General features: G+C 44.0%; 1 protein-coding gene across 4 annotated transcripts in view; it reads right to left on the bottom strand.

Annotated features, from left to right (window-relative positions):
• Positions 1-4,316, bottom strand: part of SMAP1 (small ArfGAP 1) — a 277,699-nt gene extending 273,383 nt beyond the window's left edge. The window contains exon 1 of one of the 4 annotated variants that reach the window (XM_059730922.1): positions 4,043-4,316. In XM_059730922.1, the coding sequence (XP_059586905.1) occupies positions 4,043-4,160 (118 nt within the window). In that variant the 5' untranslated portion in view covers positions 4,161-4,316. The remainder of the gene's footprint in view (positions 1-4,042) is intronic. The other 3 variants (XM_059730926.1, XM_014594456.3, XM_019496674.2) reach the window with 3 other exon arrangements.
• Positions 4,317-19,605: the final 15,289 nt, after the last annotated feature.

Below are 19,605 nucleotides of genomic sequence, written 5' to 3'. Positions count from 1 at the left end.
TTCACTTAAATGCTGTTTTTATGTAGAAATCAATAATATTTAGAAACTGACTTGCACAGAGACCATTTAAGTCTGGGATGTCAAAAGTCATTCAGACCTGTGGGTCAGACAAGGGGTTCAGGGCCAGTATGCAGGCCACATCAAGCCCCTAGACCAGCCCAATGCACCAGAGCCAGAGCACAGTGCCACTCTAGCACAAGCAAGTTCATGCAATGAACTCTGAGCCAGCCCTCTGTGTTGTGTGTATACTGGCCCCAGTCAAGAGCTTACATGCCAGATAGGCCCTGCATTTTGGATCCAGTGTGTGAGGAGTGTCTGTAGGCCCAACCTGGATTGCTCCTGAAGTCAACAGGCAGGACAGATCAGGTGAGATGCCATGTGCAGCACGTGTCCCAAACCAGCCCCCTAAGCCACATGCAGCATGCGTGCCTAGTCTAGCCCCAGATGCCACATGGAGCATATGCCAGCCCCCAGTCTGGGTTTTGCACTCTATGCAGGACTGACATGGGGTACATACTGCATGTGGCACCCATGTCAAACCGAACCTGCATGCTGGTTCTGGCATGCAGGGATGGTCAGTAGGCCCACCAGCCCTAAAGCCAAAACACAGGGCCAGTTTGCTGTTGGAACCACACATGGGACTGGAGCTAATGCATACTTCATGCAGAATATGGGGTCAGTCCAAGCCCCAAAAGGCTGGATCCTAAGGACTCCAAAGGCTGCATTTGGCCCATGAGTCATATTTTTTACACCCCTGATTTAAGAAATATCTCTTCAGATTATCCATAAGTATTTTAAGTGCCTTACCCAAACTGGTAAATCAAATCCTGCTTTTTGGAAACTTGCCACAATGTAGATATTAAAGCACAGGTAACAGCACTAAGTTGTAAACCCCGAGTCAGAAGTGCCCTATGAGCTGGAATCATGGAAGAACAAGTGTACTCAAATGAGATTCAGTAACCTCCAGTGTGGGTGCCTAAACCCAAATATTTGAAGTGAAGTAGTGAGGCAGAATCAAGATCCTGAAATCAGCAGAACGACCAACACCTGAGCAAAGATACAAATGAACAGTAGAAAAATTCTTGGAACAAGGTCAATCTAGAGGCCTCCCCAATAAATGGAGCTCAATGACCAACCCTGCCTTGAAGGACAACTGCTTGTTCCTCCTTAGTTGGAAGTTTGTAATTGTTTGCCACAAGTGGGGTAAAAGCAGGACCCCACTTTTCAGTGTGCATACGGAAACAAGTTATCCCTAAAATAGAGAACACACCTTTGAAATCACACACACACACTTTCTTCTTTTGGGTAAAAACAATAGCAAGTTTTAGAAGATGACAAAAGGAAACTTCAGTGATGTTTACAAGAATGAACTGCAACACTGGATTAAAGTGCATACTGAAAATTTACAAGCGAGTAACTGGCTTCTTCAGCTGCACAGGTAGATAAGAGAGAGAGAGATCAGGTATGAAGAGGGTTGAAAACATGCACCTTGTGTTTGCTGAGAGAGAAGAAAAACCAGCATAGAGAGAGGGATGGATGACAAGATTTGGTATGTAGACAGAATCTGTGAGATTTAGATAGAACTATGATGTGTGGACTAGAGCAAGGTTTGAGTTACAGACGGAATATCTGTCATCGAGAGACAGAAATGGTGAATACTTGAGGGGGAAGGAATCTAACGGTTGAGAGCATGAATGGTTTTAGTCATGGTGCACTTAGCTGATGCTGGGTGTTCAGAATGAGACAGCCAAACTTTAGTATCAACAAGAAATAGGTCTGCATCTTTTGAAATTAAAAAAAAAAAAAATAGATCTGAGAGTTGTCTACATAAAAGCTGATAAATAGATTTGTTTGGTATAGGACTGCCCCCAAAGATCCAGAGAAGAGAGCAGGAGGAGGAAGGAACTGGAGTCATCTAGGATCCCCACAGAAAGTTAGAGAGGGGAAAGGAGACAATTCCAGGGACACAATGAATGGGTGACTGGAGAAACCCAGATGAGGACAGTCATGGAAGCCAATGAAGGCAAGATTTCAAGGTGATTAGTCAAGTGTTAGACAGGTCAAGGAGATGAGATTGCAGCACTGATTCTGAGTTGTGGCTGAGAAGTCATTTGTGACTGAAAGCATGGGTTCAATGGATCCAAGGTGTAGAAAGAAGCCAGGCTGGCAAGGATCTAAGAACGGATATAGAGGAACTTCAGGTAGCTACAGTAAACAGTGCGTTCAATAAGCTAAGAGATGAAAGGGGAAAAAATAAACAGCTTGGTTGAGAAGCAAAATGTATTAAAGGTAACATGATAATCTGTGGAACCTGTGTGCCCCATCTGAAATCTGGATGATATAATGAAACGGTCCTTATGAAATTGCCGTGTCACACAATGCTTCTTTCTGTGCGCCTCAACCACAGCTCTGCCAGATTAGAGAGAAAGGAGAGCTAGAACTCAGCCACCACTTATTTTAGGTGAGACAATGAGGTTTCTGAGGCTCAGACAGTACTTTTTTCTGCTGACCAGAGAGAGAGAGAACGCAAAGAGTGCAGGAACTTGCTACCAAGGAGACAGAGTTTCATTATGTTTCCAAAAAGGGATCCATGAGAAGAATGTTTTGGTGAAGAGGAGAGAACTTAGTTGTATCTGGAAGACTGATGAGGGCAACAAAGAGTAGACAAGAGCTGCCTGCCTTTCTAAATCCAACTGGATATCCACAGACTTCCAAGGAAAGAATAGACAGCAACCTTACTTTGAAAAGGTTTGTTATAAAATAAAACTTCTTACTTCTGTGCTTTTAAGTAAAACAACGATTGATGTGATCTGAACCGTTTAAAATCTCTTTATCAGATGCCCCTTTGAAAAGTTAAGAGAAGGCTCATGTTGTTAGCGAAATTCTGGAAAAGGGCATGCTTCAGCTGCAGTGTTATAGTGGAATACACGGAGTCAGCAGCGGCCCAATGGGAAAAAGGAAGGATGAGGACAAGCAGCTGAACCTACTGTTCCAGTTACTTCCCTTGAAAGAAGCTAATAAGATCCTGTATCCACAGAGAAGTACAGACAGAGGGGTAGGACTGGAGAGCAAGTGAAGAACAGCAGAAGATGCCAGTGTAGACATGGGATTCGCTGCAGCTGGAGAACTTTGACATGTTTAGTTAGGAAAATGGCAGATGGAAAAAAATCCATAAGCAAATGAATGTGTAGACATCAACATGATCCCAGCATTTCTAATGGGTGCTTCACAGTGCAAGAATAGGAATGAAGAAAACCCATGATGATGATAAGCCAACACTGGGAACTGGTAGGATGAGACCTGGTGATGGCAGAGAGGGACAGGAGCTAAACTAAACTAAAAACAAAACAAACCCCATGAAATAGAGGAGTGACACAGAGAGAAGCAACATTAGAGGTGGGAGGAAAGGGGCAAAGGACAGAGGGAGCGGGACTGGGAGAAGGATGGATCCCACAGAAAGGCCAAGAGAGGGAAGGGGAGGAGTGGAGAGAGGCAATGGCTGATACTTCAAGACAGTGCTGATCAGAAAGGAAAAGTTTAGTAAAGGGGGGACAGAGAGAGAGAGAGAGAAACTAGTCAGCACCAAGCACTAGGGCCTCACATTCAGGTAATCAAACTCCAGCTCAATCCAGTCATCACGGGACCCCTTACAAGGTGGACTTCATATTCTTTACTTTCAGTACGAAGTGTCACAAACGAGGACACGGGCCCAGCGGCTGCGCACCCACGCCCCCGAGCAGGAACAACCCCCGCGCCAGCGCCTTCGGACGCCAGACCCGCAACACCCCCGCAAGGGAAAAGGCAGCCGATGAAAGCAGCCGCCGCGGCCCAGCCAGGGGCCGGCCCAGGCCTCAAGCAGGAGCATAAGAAGGAGGAAAAAAAACCCAAACGGGACAGGAGAGAAGAGGAGAGGCCGCACCCGGCCCCGTCCCAGCCGGCGCCCGAGGTCCCCCCGACCCGCGGGGTCTCTGCAGCCGCAGGGGCGGCGCCGCCTCCCCCCGCCGCCCGGGGCAGCCTGCGCCCGCCCCCGGCCCGGCCGTACCCTTGGCCTCGCAGTCGGCGCAGTACTTGTTGTCGTCCTCCCGCAGCAGCTGGGCCAGGATGGCCTGGTGCTGCTCGTTCTGCTTCTGCGCCTTCTCCCGGCCCGAGCGCGTGGACATGGCGACGGGGGGTAGTGGGGGGGGACGCGGCGCTGCTGCCCGGGCGCCACCAGCAGCCGGTGCGGGGCCGCACTTCCGCAACCGGCACTACTTCCTGCTCCAAGAACACGCGCGGTGAAGAGCGGTGGAAAGTAGTCCCTCCGCCGCCGGGGATCCCGCGGCTGCGCGCCGTGATTGAAGTGATGAACCGAACGGTCCTCGCGTCTCCCTCCGCCGTCAGGGGAGAGCCAGAGTGGGCGGGGCTTCCCCGGGCAGTGCCCCGCCCCCGCTCCGGCTGCCCCGCCCCCGCCCCGGGCTGAGTCTGGGCTGGGACCCGGGTAGAGAGGAAACGCGGAGCACGGGGGCGGCTTCTTTCGCGAGTCCGCCACTACGGGCGAGGTCGCTTCACTCACCGCTTGCATTTCCAAGAACTGGGAGGAGCAGGTGATTAGGGACAGGAAGCTTGGATTCACCAGGGCGAGTCATGCCTGACCAACCTGGTTGCCTTCTATGAGGAGGGGACTGGCTCTGTGCACGGGAGAGCGCGGTGGATGTGCCGTACCTTGATTTTAGCAAGGCTTTTGATACCATCTCCCGCTTGGCGGGGGCCACCCGAAGGTGGCGGGGGTGTGGGGGCGGCAAGCAGGGAGCTCCCACAGGCGGCCACAGCGGTGTCAGTGGCGCACAGCGACCGCCTGCAGTGGTAGCGGTGGCCAGTGTCCAGGGGTGCACGTGCATCCACATGCAGCACCCGTGTCCCACAACATTCTCCCAGGCAAGATACGGGCTGGATGAATGGGCTGTAAGGTGGATACAAAACTGGCTGGAGCATGGGGCTCAGAGGGTAGTAATCAATGACTCGATGTCTAGTTGGCAGCTGGTATCAAGCGGAGTGCCCGAGGCGTCAGTCGTGGGGCTAGTTTTGTTCAATGTCTTCTTGAACAACCTGGAAGATAGCATAGAATGCACCTTCAGCAAATTTACAGATGACCTCAAGCTGGAGGGAGTAGCAGATATGCTGGAGGGTAGGGCTGGGATTCAGAGTGACTTAGACATATTGGAGGATTGGGCCAAAAGAAATCTCATGATTTCTTGAGGAATTTTGTGGATTTCTTGAGGAATCTTGTGGACCCCATGCTGCTCAGGATCCACAACCCAGACCTGCTCCCAAAGACAGCTGCTTACAAACTTCCTTTAAAAAAAGGCAGCAGGGCTTACTTTTTTTATACAATAACAGTTAAGCACCACCCTCCCTTACATAATAGCCAAATGCAACCAGGTTGCCACTTTTCTTGACTTTTTTTCCCTCTCTCTCTGGGGGGGTTTCTGCTCTGGAGAAGAGAGGAACCCTAGGTTATTGTGGATACTTTGTTTTTCCTAGGTCATCACCAGAAGAAGGAACTTATTTTTGTACCATAATTACTTCCATTTAGCACAAAATGACTTTCATCTTTAAATGAATGGACCAACTTCCAGTCTCTGAAATGCTCCCTCATTTGCAGAAACTCAGCTAATGCTGTTAGTTGCAAAATGAGCAGATTGGATAAAGGTTAGCTCCATGATCCTCTCTGAGATCCTTTTTTGAGTGCTACAGCATGCGGCATATGAGCACTGTTAGGTGTGTGAATGCCTATACATCAGTAGTATAGCTAAGGGAGAGTGACTGGGGTAGCAATCCCAGGTGCTGACTTAGTTGGGGGGACACAAAAATAGCCACTGCCACAGCTGACCAGCCAGCCACTACCAAAGGCCACCACTGCCCTGTTATGTCGCTACTACACAATTCATCCAGAGATTTCAACTAGGAATCCATAATGTTATAAACACTCTGACCTGTTGTGGGTTTTCTGAGTTACATTCCATAGAAAAAATGCTCTACTATTTTTCCAAAGTGAAACAGCAAGTGAAAGCTAAAAGGTGGCATTTTCCAAAGGGTGTCTTGTCTAAAATGGTTGAGAACCACTGCCTAACAATGAGGCTCACCTCAGATACTGTAAACACAAGTTCAGTGGTGTCCTCTGCCTCAGGGGATTCAAACCCACCACTTTCACCTCTCAAGAGACCTCACCCACAAGACTACAGGGTGTTTAGGCAGTTAGGGCTGATGGGGAACTCTTCACTTCTCCTACTGAGGCTAAGCAGAAAATAATCCAAGTTCATTAGATACGAAAGAAAGCACGAATGGGAACTTGACTCTGAACCCCTAGTCGTTACAGCACTTGTCTGGGAATGGGGGCCCTAGAACTTGCTACCCCAAGGAGTGTTTATGCATTTTACATTAAAGAATCATTGAATAAAATAATGGAATAATCCTAGGAGCACAGTCCAGAACCCAGGACTCTCCCTTCCCAGATGAGTGCCTTCACCACTTGAATACAGTGTCCTACACCTTCCTATGCTATCTTTGGTAGCCAAATTTACCTTGAAATCTTTTGTGCATACTGCAGTACTTTTCAGTCAGGTTGCCATGGCACCCTGGGGTGGTGTGAGGTCCTTTTAAAGGGTGCTGTAGGGTTCCATGCAATGTTAGCACTGTTAGATGTGCAAACCTACATGAGTAGCATAGTTAACAGGAAACAACCAGAGGCAGCAGCCCCAGTTGTTAACTTAGTTGGAGAGCACAAAAAAATAACAGTTGTTGCCACAAGCATCCAGCCATGCTACCACCACAGAGTGTGCCTATGGTACACGTGATTCACAAGAGAAACCTGAGATTTAAAATAGGAATCCAGAGTATCAAAAAAACTTCTGACTAGTTGTGATCATTCTGAGTTCTTTGCCTTCTTTTTCTTCAGCAATCGCTTGCAGTTGAGGATCATTGTCTTCCATGATTGTCTTATCTGTGGGTCCAAGTGATCGGGGATCAACAGACTCTGCTGCAACTCAGGCACGTTTCCATGCAGGGTGGGTGGCTACAGATTTTTTTATTCGGTTTGCAACACACTGTTTCTGCTGCTCCCACTTTTCCATTTCCTGTTATCGTCATAAGTTTTCAAATGTCAAAGTACTGAGATCCTTGCAGCAGACTCTTTCTCCCTTTGGGGTGGTCCTGGATGATAGTCTCCCACAAACTGATGTTATGTTGCATTTGTTCAAGTTGGTCTTGCGGATGTCATTGAAGCATTTTCTCTGCCCTCCTCTTGAGCATACACCTTGACTGAGCTGGGAGAATAAAATTTGCTTCAAGTGTCTAGAGTCAGACATCCAGATGACGTGGCTGGCCTAGAAAAGTTGATGTCAGATGATCTTCACCTCGATGCGTGCGGTGTTTACTCATGAGGGGATGCTAATTTTGGTGCACCTATCTTCTCACTGGATTTGAAGGATCTTCCGTAGACAGCACTGATGGTACTTCTCTAACAACTTGAGATGTCTCCTGTATATTGTCCACATCTCAGCTCTGTATAGTAAGGTGGGGATCACAACTGCTTGATAAACCATAAATTTGGTTTCAGATCTGATGTCACAATCTTCAACATCCTGTTTCCTCAGGTGTCTGAAGGCTGCACTTGCACATTTGAGGCAACACTGGATTTCTTCCATCGATATTAGCCTTCTGTACACTGTCAACTATGAAAGCTTATGCCCCTCTGAATTAGTCCCTAAGATGCCATTCTGTCCTGCCTTCTGCCTGTAAAATAGGGTGCAAGTTGCACCTTTACCACCATTTTAAGAGAAGGTGGGGAGTGTTCATGTATTATGTGAGAAGCCTGATCCTGTACATATGTGCTCCACATGCTCTAAGAATGCCTCTTGGATGAAACTCTTCAGCATTCTGTGGCCAAGGAATGTCTAGGCTTGGGGATACTGAACAGGTTTAGAGGTGAGTTAGGAACTGAACTGTTCAGCCCTTTTAAGACCGAGGAGTTTATGGCACGTTCAGAAACAAATAATTTGGTGCCTCAGGCACTTGAGTGGAAACAAGTCAGCACTTTTTCGGTACCCGGCAACAGGTGAGAGGATTTTTGGATTTCAATTTTGAATGTAAGTATCTAAATACTAGCATAGTCTTTCTTCAGATGCCTAAGTCATATCCTGGATCTGGCCTTGAGTCACCGAGAGGCATGTGGCTGAAGGTGCATCCCTGTTCTCATCATTTCCTACTGGCTAGTTTTTCTGGTTCATCATGTTGACTGTTTTGGATCCTATTCCTAGGTGCCTTTGTCTCCTAATGCACTGCACAGCAGACCTAGGAACCTAACTCAAAACCATGGATTTGGCTAGGCACAAAAATTGAATATTGCATCTCTCAGCAATGCAGATGCTAAGTCCTTTTGTGGCCCCAAATATCATAAGGGTTGGTAAACCTGTACAAACACACTTCTTTTCTCTCTTCCCACTCTCAGATCTGCAGTGTGTTTCAGGCAACGTCCATGCCTCCCAACTGCCTGTTCAAAACGTGCTTAATGTACCTCTGCTACCAGCATGGGTACAAGATCCCAAGGTTGGAAGAAGTTGGAATTGAATTTTGCTCTACTTATGCAAAATAATATCAGGAAAATAATATGAGTACAAAATATTATGAGTTACCAAATGTCCATAGGTCTTCAAAAGTAAGTCAGTCAAATTTATGCTAATACTACCCTGATTTATTGAAGCACTCTAAATATGTATTCTAGGAAGATTTCTGAATAACGATTGTTATTCAGCCCATCCCGATTGTAGGGGCTTAGCATGACTAGGTCTACACATCTGGCTGCCCAGTACCTTCCCTGCTCTGCTTGAGTGTCTCATGATCACTTGCCTGTTATCCCCGGTGGTGTCCCAACTCTCACCTGCCACATCTTGGTGTTCCTTTGAAGTAAACAATCGGGAGGTGTTCACTTTCACCACAGTTGGTCAACAGCAACCCACTGGACTTTCTTCTGGGGCTCCAACCTCCCCTACACCCTGTCCTAACACCATCTACAGCTTTGAGAACTTTGTTTAGCTGGAAGACCCAGCTGTGAGAACACTGCGAAGAGGAGTGATGCAGGGGGCCAGAGAACCCTGCTGGAGACAGACCAGCCTGAGACAAATGGCCAAGCCCTTGAGATTAAGTTGATGCTTTGTTTTTTTTCCTTTCTATCTTTCCTTTCTCCTTCACACTGATTCACCTGTTTCAGTGTAAAAACAATGGCATCTTCAAGGTCAGGAAACCTGGCTTTCTTTTACCCTTTCTTGCCATGTGATCTTAAAATATATTTAAACACTTTGGTAGAGTATTGTGACTGTCTTTGAGATGGGCACTTGAGTTATATGTGCTTCTGTTTTCTTGTCCACAAAACAGGTGTAATAAAACTTACCTTGTTTGCAAAATTCTCTGAGCTTTACAGCCCATATATGTAAAAAGCATCACACAGCACAAAATATTTTTTTTATATTTATGGAGAGAGAAAAGGAGACAGGAAGTTAAGTACAGTGCCTGGAATTTGCTGTGGCTAGTGGATTAACCATTGATTTAATTATCAGAAATTCTAATTATGTAAATCCTGATTCTAATACCCACTTGTTTGATTCTATACCCTTCAGAGATGTCAGGTGTCCTATTCCAGCTGAAGTCAAGGAGAACTTTGTGCTAATTACCTCTAGAAATGCTGCCTTTACCTCACAGTGCCCATCTTCCCATTTATAAAGTAATAACAACAGTTATTTGTCTAGTTTGCAGTGAAGTTAAGAAGAATGTTTCTTTAATATTTTAATAGTGTTCTGAAAATAATATAAATGCTTTATTGAGTTCTCTTTGCAGCTTGAATGAGCACAAGGAAGGAAAAACCATCAATTCTTATATGCTGGCTTTGCTGACTTTTGTAAGGGTAGACTATTATCAAAATGAATAAATTGGGAGAAGAGGGATGTCAGCCAAAAGCTTTACTGCAAAAGAAAAGAGAGAAAAAAAAAAGGGAGATGATTCATTAGGTAGGAGTGTGTCTTTCATGCTATGCTTGTAGAATGATTTAGTGATTTAGACAACAGGTTTGAAATCACTTAGCCTGAGATTCGCATCCATGGAGTGCTAGCTGAAACCTTTCATCTTCAAGATAGAGAAATTGAACTCCATGTAACTAACTGTATGAAATTTGCAGCCAATGCTAGAAAAATGAAAACCCTGCCATACAGTCATTAAAGAGACCATAATGCATTTGGAAACAGTTTCATCACATGATTTACCCACGTGAGAAAAAAAATCTTATTTGCATCTGAGAGTTGCTGCCAGCCTTCATCCCAGAGGTTGCTGTCCATTTCAGTGGTGCTACATGGTACATCATGTGTGAAGTAGCGGTACTTTGTAATGGAAGTTATTTTGTAAATCTAAAAAAAAAAAATCACACACACTACCTAATTGAAACAGTGTGAATCAGGATGCCTGTTTTATTCAGAAATCTCTCTAGAATACATATTTAGATAGTGCTTTGGTAAATCAGGGCAGTATTAGTATAAATTTGACTGACTTACTGGGGAAGAAGTGTTTTTCAAATGTAAAGTTATTAAACAGTGTATACTCAGGTGTTAAATAGGTTTGCCATTCTAATCTCTGGTCTTCTAATATCAATGCTGTTAAACAAGCATCAAGAATAAATGGGATTCTAGTTAGACTTGGAGTGCCTGGCAATTTCTGGTTCATAGGAAATACTGATATTTCAAACTTTGATTCATACTGAACTGAAAGAAAACATTCTTTGAATTATTTTCTATAAGCTGGAAACTCCTAAAATAAGCTGGAAACTCCTAAACTCAGACGTAGAAACCATAGCAACAATGGAGTGATATTGAATTGCCAGTTTCACAGAGCACTCTCCTGCCTTCCAGGGTCCACCACTCAGGGAAACCTTGTTTCCAGTACAGTTTCTTTATACTTCAAAAAATCACTTCACTGCATACACTAACGTCCAAGAGTTGTGTTTGCTTTACACTTTGGAAAATTAGGTTAAGAATTGGAAAATGCTAGAATGGGACTTCTATTTATCTTTTTGAAAAATTAAATCATCTGCTGACATCTCAACATGTGATGACACATCAGAAACACACTAGCAAATAGGCTTGTTTTACACTGAGTGTTGCTCTCTGTATGGTAATTCTAAATACAAACAAACAGTACAGGACTAGAAACAAGCCTGGCGGTTTACTTACAAATGAAATAGGTTATGAGTAGCTCAACATATTCAAAGAGGTTTGCTGGTAGACAAGCTCAATGAGCTGTCAGTAAAAGACTTCTATATTGTGTATATCAGTGCCCAACCTTCCAGCCCTGCAGGCCAGACAAGTGGGGGAGGGGGTGGTCCCTAAATGCAATCCATCACACTGGCCTAGCCCTGCACACCGCCCTAGCACCATGCACCAGATTCAGTTACATGCCAGCCTGATCCAGCATGTCAGATCTGGCTGTGTGCTGGCTTGATCTTACATGCCCAGATCCAGCCATGCTGGCCTAAACACACACAAATGCAGTCTAATGCAGAGGGCCACTATCCAGTCCCCGGGGTTCCCACAGGTCCAGAAATTTAGTAGCAGGGGAGCAGAATTTAAAATCGTCACTGCTCCCCTACTACCTAAATTCTGGATCTGGGGAGCCCCATGGGCCAGATGACATGGTTCCAAGACCACAGGTTGGAGCACCTTTGATATATATAATTCATATCAAACTACTGTATATCATCAAGTCAAGTCAGTCCCATGGCTGCTGTGACCATTGGGGTACCTGAGATGCTGTAACAACCCTCCTCCACTGCCCTGTCTTTGGCTAGTTTTGTGCACTCTGTCAGTTGAAGCCCCACCCAGTCCTTGATATTGGTTCCCCAGCTCTTCTTGGGTCTACCTCTTTCTCTTTCCCTCCACTGTATATACTGGACCACTATAGTCATGGAAACAGAAGAGTTCTATCATTCTAACAGAGTAATGTAAGACCACTTTGGAAACAAAACACTTTTCATTCTGAAAGCACATAATCTGTTTTCAGCTATTTCGCACGTATGCTTCAACCTGTAGTACTTTTTTTCAATTTGTATTACCTTAACATGGGCTTTTTTGATCAGATGTTATAATACCTATATATCTTAGAGAGAATATTAGAGAAAACTGTGCGAGTTACACACTGTTCCCCCAGTTTCTGAAAACAGGAATAGGTAGCCTTACATATCAGCTGTCCTTGATAGCAGATCACAGAGAAGAGCAAAAAACAGTCATAAAATAAGTTGCTAAATCATAAAATTAAAGGACTAGGGAGAAATATGAAGAGGAAAAATGAAATGGGCTATACACCAGCACTATGAAATACAGGAAGGAACAGCTGAACTACATTTTGAAGGTGGCTGTGTTATGTGTTGTGGTATAAAAAGATGCTTTCTGGAGCCTTAAAATATTCTGGTTACTGAGATAAACTGAAGAGTTAAAAGATGGATGGCTGAAGCTAGAGAAGGCCTTGGTCTTGTCTTTGGATGGTATCATCTTATGTTCAGCTATGTAATGACAGGAACATGTGATCCATGAAGAGCCCCAGTGAAGTTATGTACTGGAGGAGGCCTTGTCTAAAGGACTAATTAGTTCATTAGGATCATCAGGTTACCATAGACAAAAGCATCTATAAGTAAGTTTTGAAGAGAGTTTTTTACTCTAATTCTTATGATGAATGCATTGGTTTATCTGAAATTTTCTGTATGATTATGCTTAAATGCTAGTGTAAATAAATAATTTATTTTTACATTTTCAAGGTTAAAAGCGGCCACTAAAATATTGTGGAAGGAATAATTGCACATAAAGTTTCTACCAGTCTGAAAATCTTTCCAAGTCCTGCCAACATTACTCATGCTTTATGAAGGAATCTTCAAACCAATAAAAATATTCAAAACCATTTGGAACATTTCAAATGTAACCTTTTAATTTGTTTGCCTTCAGGACCATCATAATATCAAAGAGAGGCACAGGAGAAATATATTCTCATCCTGATCCTGATCTTTCTTTGTGCCTCATACCAAATTTTTGAGAATCAAGAATAATCTATTGGCTTTATATTAGGGCAGAGTTTCTATTTTGATCGTACTGGATTTCCAAGAACCCTCTGATATATTGAGTCATTACTTTAGAGTCTACAAGAAGATTGCCGGTATGCCTAAGGTCATTTTGAAGCAATTCCTACATATCTAGAATAGAGGAAGTAGTAATGAATGACTAAGGAATCCTATGTGCAGCAGCCAGCCATCAAATTTCTGTGTTATCTCCCACACATTTGTGGCATTAAGAAGTAATAAGTCTTTTTTTAAAAATGTTTGCATCCTTTTTTTACCTCTTCTATGGATAGCCATGTTTTCAACATGGCATAAAAGTTGATTTTTCTGTTTTTGTGGGTAATGCCCTCATCTTACTCATAAAGAAAATATGCTTCTCTAGGCCTCATTTTTATTTAACCTATTATTGTCTCAATACTTTGATGCAACTACACCTTTCCTTCTGCTAAGTGTAGAAATAAATAATATACACCTTATCAGTTGTAAGGGACCCTGGGATCTCAAGCTACATTGTTCATGAACAGATATACCTTGCCTTTGGAAAATTGTAGAAATAAAAAATACATATACAGTATCAGTTGTAAGGGACCCTGCAGCCTCAAACTACACTATTCAAATCTAAATGATTCACTCCTAGGTTATGCTGAAGGATTTTCTTCTACTTCCAAAACTCTGAAGCAAGACCAGGTGCCCTAGAATTGTCAGGTTCTTGGGAGTCACTGGTCGTGTCAGACGCCGACTGTACAATCGTTACTGAGCAGTCACTTAGTACTTGTATAAACTAGTACTAAATGACTTTTGTAGTAACTGGAGTTACTGTGCAGTAGCATCACTGAATGGCTTTTAGGTTATGCTGACTGTGCAGTAGCACATTAGTACTGCTTAGTAGCATCATGTCATGCTTCCTGCCACGCAACATTATTGTGCACTAGTAGCTGCACAGTCAGCATCTCATGTAGACACGGCCACTGTTGTTTTTAACAGCAAGCACATCAGAAGAGCATGCCTAGAAATCTATAGAGTGAATTCACAGATAAGGAAAACCATCACTAGTAACTACATGGGGAAGCAACTAAAAGGGTGCAGCAGATAGAGGAAAGTCCACAAGGACTGGGTCTATATGAGACGCTGACAGCACAGTCATTACTGTATGGTCATTTAGTACTTGTATAAGCAAGTACTACGTGACTGTGCAGTAACCCAAATTCCTGTGCAGTAGTGCTGATGAACACCTTTTTTGTGACACTACTGCACAGCAGCCCAATACTACTACACAGTAGCGTCGTGTCACGGTTGTTGCCATGCAAAGCTACTGCGCAGTAGTACTGGGCTACTGTGTAGTCAGTGTCTTATGTAGATGTAGCCAGGCGGTCACCACCAAGAAGTCTGCAGGACTATTTTTGCAGTGTTTCCTCTGATCACTCCCTAAAGGAAAGGGTGATGTTAGTTATTTCCCAATAAGAAAATATGGGTTTCAGCTACCAGTATTTGTAGCTCCTCAAGGTCCCACTGATCTCAGAGAACGTGCAGGAGAACAGGCCATCTATGAAGAATACTAGTGTCTCTGTGCTGGCTCTGGAACCCCCTTTATCTCCTGGCTCCCTAGAATTTACCTCTTCTATTTCCCCATATTATTACCTATGGAATTCCTCAAAAGTGGGTGGATGGGTCTCTGCACAAAACCTAGGATCTCCATTGAGCTGATTAAGGAGAAGGCATGTTGTTGCACTTCTGCCCCCAACCTATCAGTCTTTCCTCTATCCCCATTTCAGATCCATAATCCTGCTCAATTTGTGTCTCAAAAACATATCATGTTTGCATGCAGACATGGTACCAGATAGCTTTTCTGTTTTACTACATTGCAGCACATAGAGTATCTGATATTAAAGTCTGGGTCCAAGAAAACTAATACAGTGATGACATTATTTTTACACCAATACTCTTTTGACCATAGAAAAAATATATGATCTAGACTAGCATCAGTGTGTCATTTTTTCTGTTTTAAGACTTAATCATCATTTGTTATGACAGACTTAATCAGCCTGATGAGTTTGTGTTCAATGTTCTGGCAAATATCATCAGCCCTACAGTGTATTCTTACTCCCTGAAGGCACACTGGTTTTATGTTTCTTTATTTAGTTCTGATATTTTTCCAGAAACCTGTATTTATTTTGTTTTGCTTCACAGTACTAACATGTATCAAAATAAAATTTGTTTACCCACAAACATTTACATTTTTGATTGAAAACTTCAGAGCCTTATATTTAATTCACTGGATATGAAATTAAATTGTTTTACTTATGAAAAACTAAGAGATGTAGAAGAAAAGTTAAGGTATCTGCAGGTATAAAAATAAAAGCTGTGAGAGGAAGGAAACACCCAGATAGGCCAGAAAAATGCATAGTATCCAGTAAAAAATGAGCATTTCCAGTAAAAAGGTATACCTTTAGTACCAAGAAATGAAATAGCTGACTATACCTAAAAAGACTGGCTGTAGTCTTAGACCCCAATCCTGCAAGTGTACATATAGAGCCCAATGCCCATGCAGAGTTAGCTGTAAAATTAAGAATTAATTTCTACAGTACATTTCTTTTGTTGCCTCTGTGCCTTCTGATGCATGTTAGTCAGGTAGAATAAAGCCTTCATCTGCAATGGGACCATTACTCGTGGTCAGTCTCACTGACTTCAACAGACTAGATCCTATTTTACTTTTTGGCACTGAGTTTGCGATCCTTTTTCATGTGCAATGTGGATGCTGCATTTTGGCCAGGGAGGTGCATGCCACCATAGGTGTATCCAGATATGGTCGTAAATCCTAAAATCATGTTTGAGCAAGTATTTATTTAATCATTTCCTGACACACAGAACTGGCAAGTGCTTTGTGGGTTGGCTTAGTTTGGACTGAGACCCATTTCATTTTCTTATTGTTAATATAGCACACTTAATAAGTCTTGTACTACGAGGGGATGACATTATTATTTACTTGCTGAAAAATGATTTGTAGCAGAGTAATATTAACATCACAAGTTGTCCTGTGACCCGATCACCCAAATCGTGAATCTAAATGACAAAATGAAGCTAAGCCATTCCTAGTATTGGGATGCATTCCTAGTATGGTATTCTCTGATATGAGTTGTTTTTAATGTCCAAATTGAAAATGTTTAAGATTACAAGAAAGTTACAGATTTTTATATTTTCTTCTTCATTATAAAAAAGAAAGGCTAATACAATTCTATGATTAGCAATACCCTCTATAATGGTACAATATTTTGTAATGTGGATCAACATCAGAAAACATTCAGATTAAACCACTGTATACTTCTCAGTGCTACATAAGTATTATTATTTATCTTAAATTATAATAAACAAATGTGCAACAGTTTGATTTCATGTTAGCATACTTGTGACAAGTCATTTTGAAATCAGGATGGAAACGTTAAAGTCTGGTCCTTCAGAGTTTTGGGTACCTTTGACTCAGATTATAGTTCATGTATGTAAAAATACTCATCTGATATGCTGTTTATTCTACTGAGTACAGGTAATAATCTATCACTAATTCTTACTTTGGTAGCAACGTGGTGGAGTTAATCATGGCAGGATAGCTCCTATAATATACCACAATGTTGCAATCTCCAAAGTCATGTGAGGATTACGGCACCTCAAAACCCTAGTCCCCACTGCTTTGTGGGTACTCCATGGTTGGAGAAAAGCTAAGGGACATCACCCTGACAGAAGCATGACCAATTCTTATCTGTTGCTCTCTGGCAGAAGCTGCAACTACTGAGGCATTGAACATCTGGACTTGGTCTGGCCTTCGGATTCTGTCTCAATGGTCTAAAGGGGTGATGGTAGGTCTTGGATCCTCCTCCATGGTCTTGCACTAGGTGTGCATGTTGAAGATCTTGGTGTGATGGTCACAGGACTCCATACAAACAGATCCATGACTAGACCTCTTATGCATACACCATGATCCAGAGGATCGACAGTTGCCTACTAGATTCTTATTTTGTAATAATAACTTCTTATGCTTATAAACATAAGAAGTGATAAAACTAAAATGCCTCTCAGGGGGCTATAATAATATAAATTGATTATAAGAGATAAGTGATACGATGCTAGTAAGCACTATATTTTTCACTAGCAGGGAGTTGCAATATGGAATTGAACTAAACTACACTCTAGTTGGTTGAGAAGTGGGGTAAGAGTGCTCTGAAACCTACGTGGCTCAGCAAAGGCATTCAAGAATGCCTGAGGGCCAAAAGGGAGGCGTATACCCAGTGGAAGAGAGGGGCCATCACCAAGAAGGAATATTCCTCCTTGGCCCGTGAGTGTAGGATGGCCATTAGGAAAGCTAAGGTGGGGGTGGAGCTCAGGCTAACAACCAGGATTATGGACAACAAAAAGTCCTTCTTCAAATACATTGGAAGTAAGAAGCAGGCACCGGGTAATGTAGGGCCCCTGTTAGACTCAAATGGTAATCTTGTGGCTACGCCAGATGAGAAAGCCGAAATATTTAACAAGTTCTTTGCTTGTGTTTTCTTGGACAGGGAACAGGACAGCTCTCCCACCACAGGTAGGGGCAATCTTGAGGATAGCACTGCCAGGCCTCGGGTCTGTGCAGAAGTAGTTAGGGATCTTCCGGAAGGGCTGGATGCTTTCAGATCTGTGGGCCCTGATGCCCTCCACCCACAGGTGTTGGGCGAGCTGACGGGGGTCATTGCTGTGCCCCTGGCCTGGCTGTATGAGCAATTGTGGTCCACGGGCCAGGTGCCCGGAGACTGGAAACTAGCTAATGTGGTCCCCATCTATAAGAAAGGGAGGAAGGAGGACCTGGGAAACTATAGGCCCATACACCTCACATGGGTCTTGGGGAAAATCCTTGAAAAATTATCAAGGAGCACATCTGTGAGGGGCCAGCAGGGGAGATCATGCCCAGGAAAAATCAACATGGAGTCATTAAAGGCAGGTCTTGCCAGACCAACCTGATGGTCTTTTATAGACTTCATAGACATTAGGGCTGGAAGGGACCTTGGAAGATCACTGAGTCCAGCCCCCGCCCAAAGGGCAGGAAGTCAGCTGGGGTCATAGGATCCCAGCAAGATAAGCCTCCAGTTTCATCCTGAAGGTGTTCAATGAAGGCGCTTGAACGACCTCCAGTGGCAGGCTGTTCCAGACCTTGGGGGCTCGGACAGTAAAGAAATTCTTCCTTATGTCCAGCCTGAAACGATCTTGTAGTAGTTTGTGACCATTCGACCTCGTCATCCCTTGGGGCGCTCTGGTGAACAAACGTTCCCCCAGATACTGGTGGTCACCCCTGATAAACTTGTAGGTGGCCATCAGATCACCCCTGAGCCTGCGCTTTTCCAGGCTAAAGAGCCCCAGGGCTCTCAGCCTGTCATCGTAGGGTCTGCTTCCCTGACCTCTGATCATGCACGTGGCTCTTCTCTGGACTCTCTCAAGCTTCTCCACATCCTTTTTGAATTGTGGAGCCCAAAACTGGATGCAGTACTCCAGCTGCGGCCTCACTAAGGCCGAGTACAGGGGGAGAATGACGTCCCGGGATTTGCTTGAGAAGCATCTATGGATGCAAGCCAGCGTTTTGGTTGCTTTACTAGCCACAGCATCGCATTGCAGGCTCTTGTTCATCTTGTGGTCAATGATGACCCCCAAGTCTCTTTCTTCCATAGTGCTAGCCAACTTAGCACTGCCGAGCTTATAAGGATGCTGCAGGTTTTTTTTCCCAAGGTGGAAAACCTTGCATTTGTCGGCGTTGAACACCATCAGATTCTCATCCGCCCACTTGCTGAGCCTGTCCAGGTCAGCCTGGATCATCTGCCTGTCTTCTGGTGTGGATGCTTTGCCCCAAAGTTTGGTGTCATCTGCGAACTTGGCCAGTCCGCTTCTGACTCCAGTGTCCACATCATTAATGAAGATGTTGAACAGTATGGGTCCAAGGACAGAGCCCTGGGGGGCCCCACTGGTCACCGGACACCACGATGAGTGACTTCCATCAATTACTACCCTCTGGGTCCAACCACGGAGCCAATTTTCCAGCCAGTGGATCGTGGAGGACCCAAGGCGACAATTGGCCAGTTTCTCCAAGAGATGATCATGGGACACCAGATCAAAGGCTTTTTTGAAGTCAAGATATATGACATCAATCTCATCTCCCTTGTCCAGGTGATAGGTCACCTGGTTGTAGAAGGAAATGAGATTGGTCAAGCAAGACCTACCCGCAACAAACCCGTGCTGGCTATCCCTTAAGATGTTGGCGTTGGCCAGTCCATTAAGGATGGCCTCTTTAATAAACTTTTCTAAGATCTTCCCTGGGATAGAAGTCAGGCTGATGGGCCTATACTTAGCCGGATCCACTTTCCTCCCTTTCTTGAAGATAGGCACCACATTGGCCTTCTTCCAGTCTTCGGGCACTACGCCAGAGCGCCAAGAGTTTTCAAAGATCCGTGCTAGAGGCTGGGCTATGATGC

Source organism: Alligator mississippiensis, chromosome 1 (genome assembly GCF_030867095.1).
Source record: "Alligator mississippiensis isolate rAllMis1 chromosome 1, rAllMis1, whole genome shotgun sequence".
Taxonomy (NCBI): Eukaryota; Metazoa; Chordata; order Crocodylia; family Alligatoridae; genus Alligator; species Alligator mississippiensis.
This window is presented reverse-complemented; position numbering and strand designations above follow the sequence as displayed.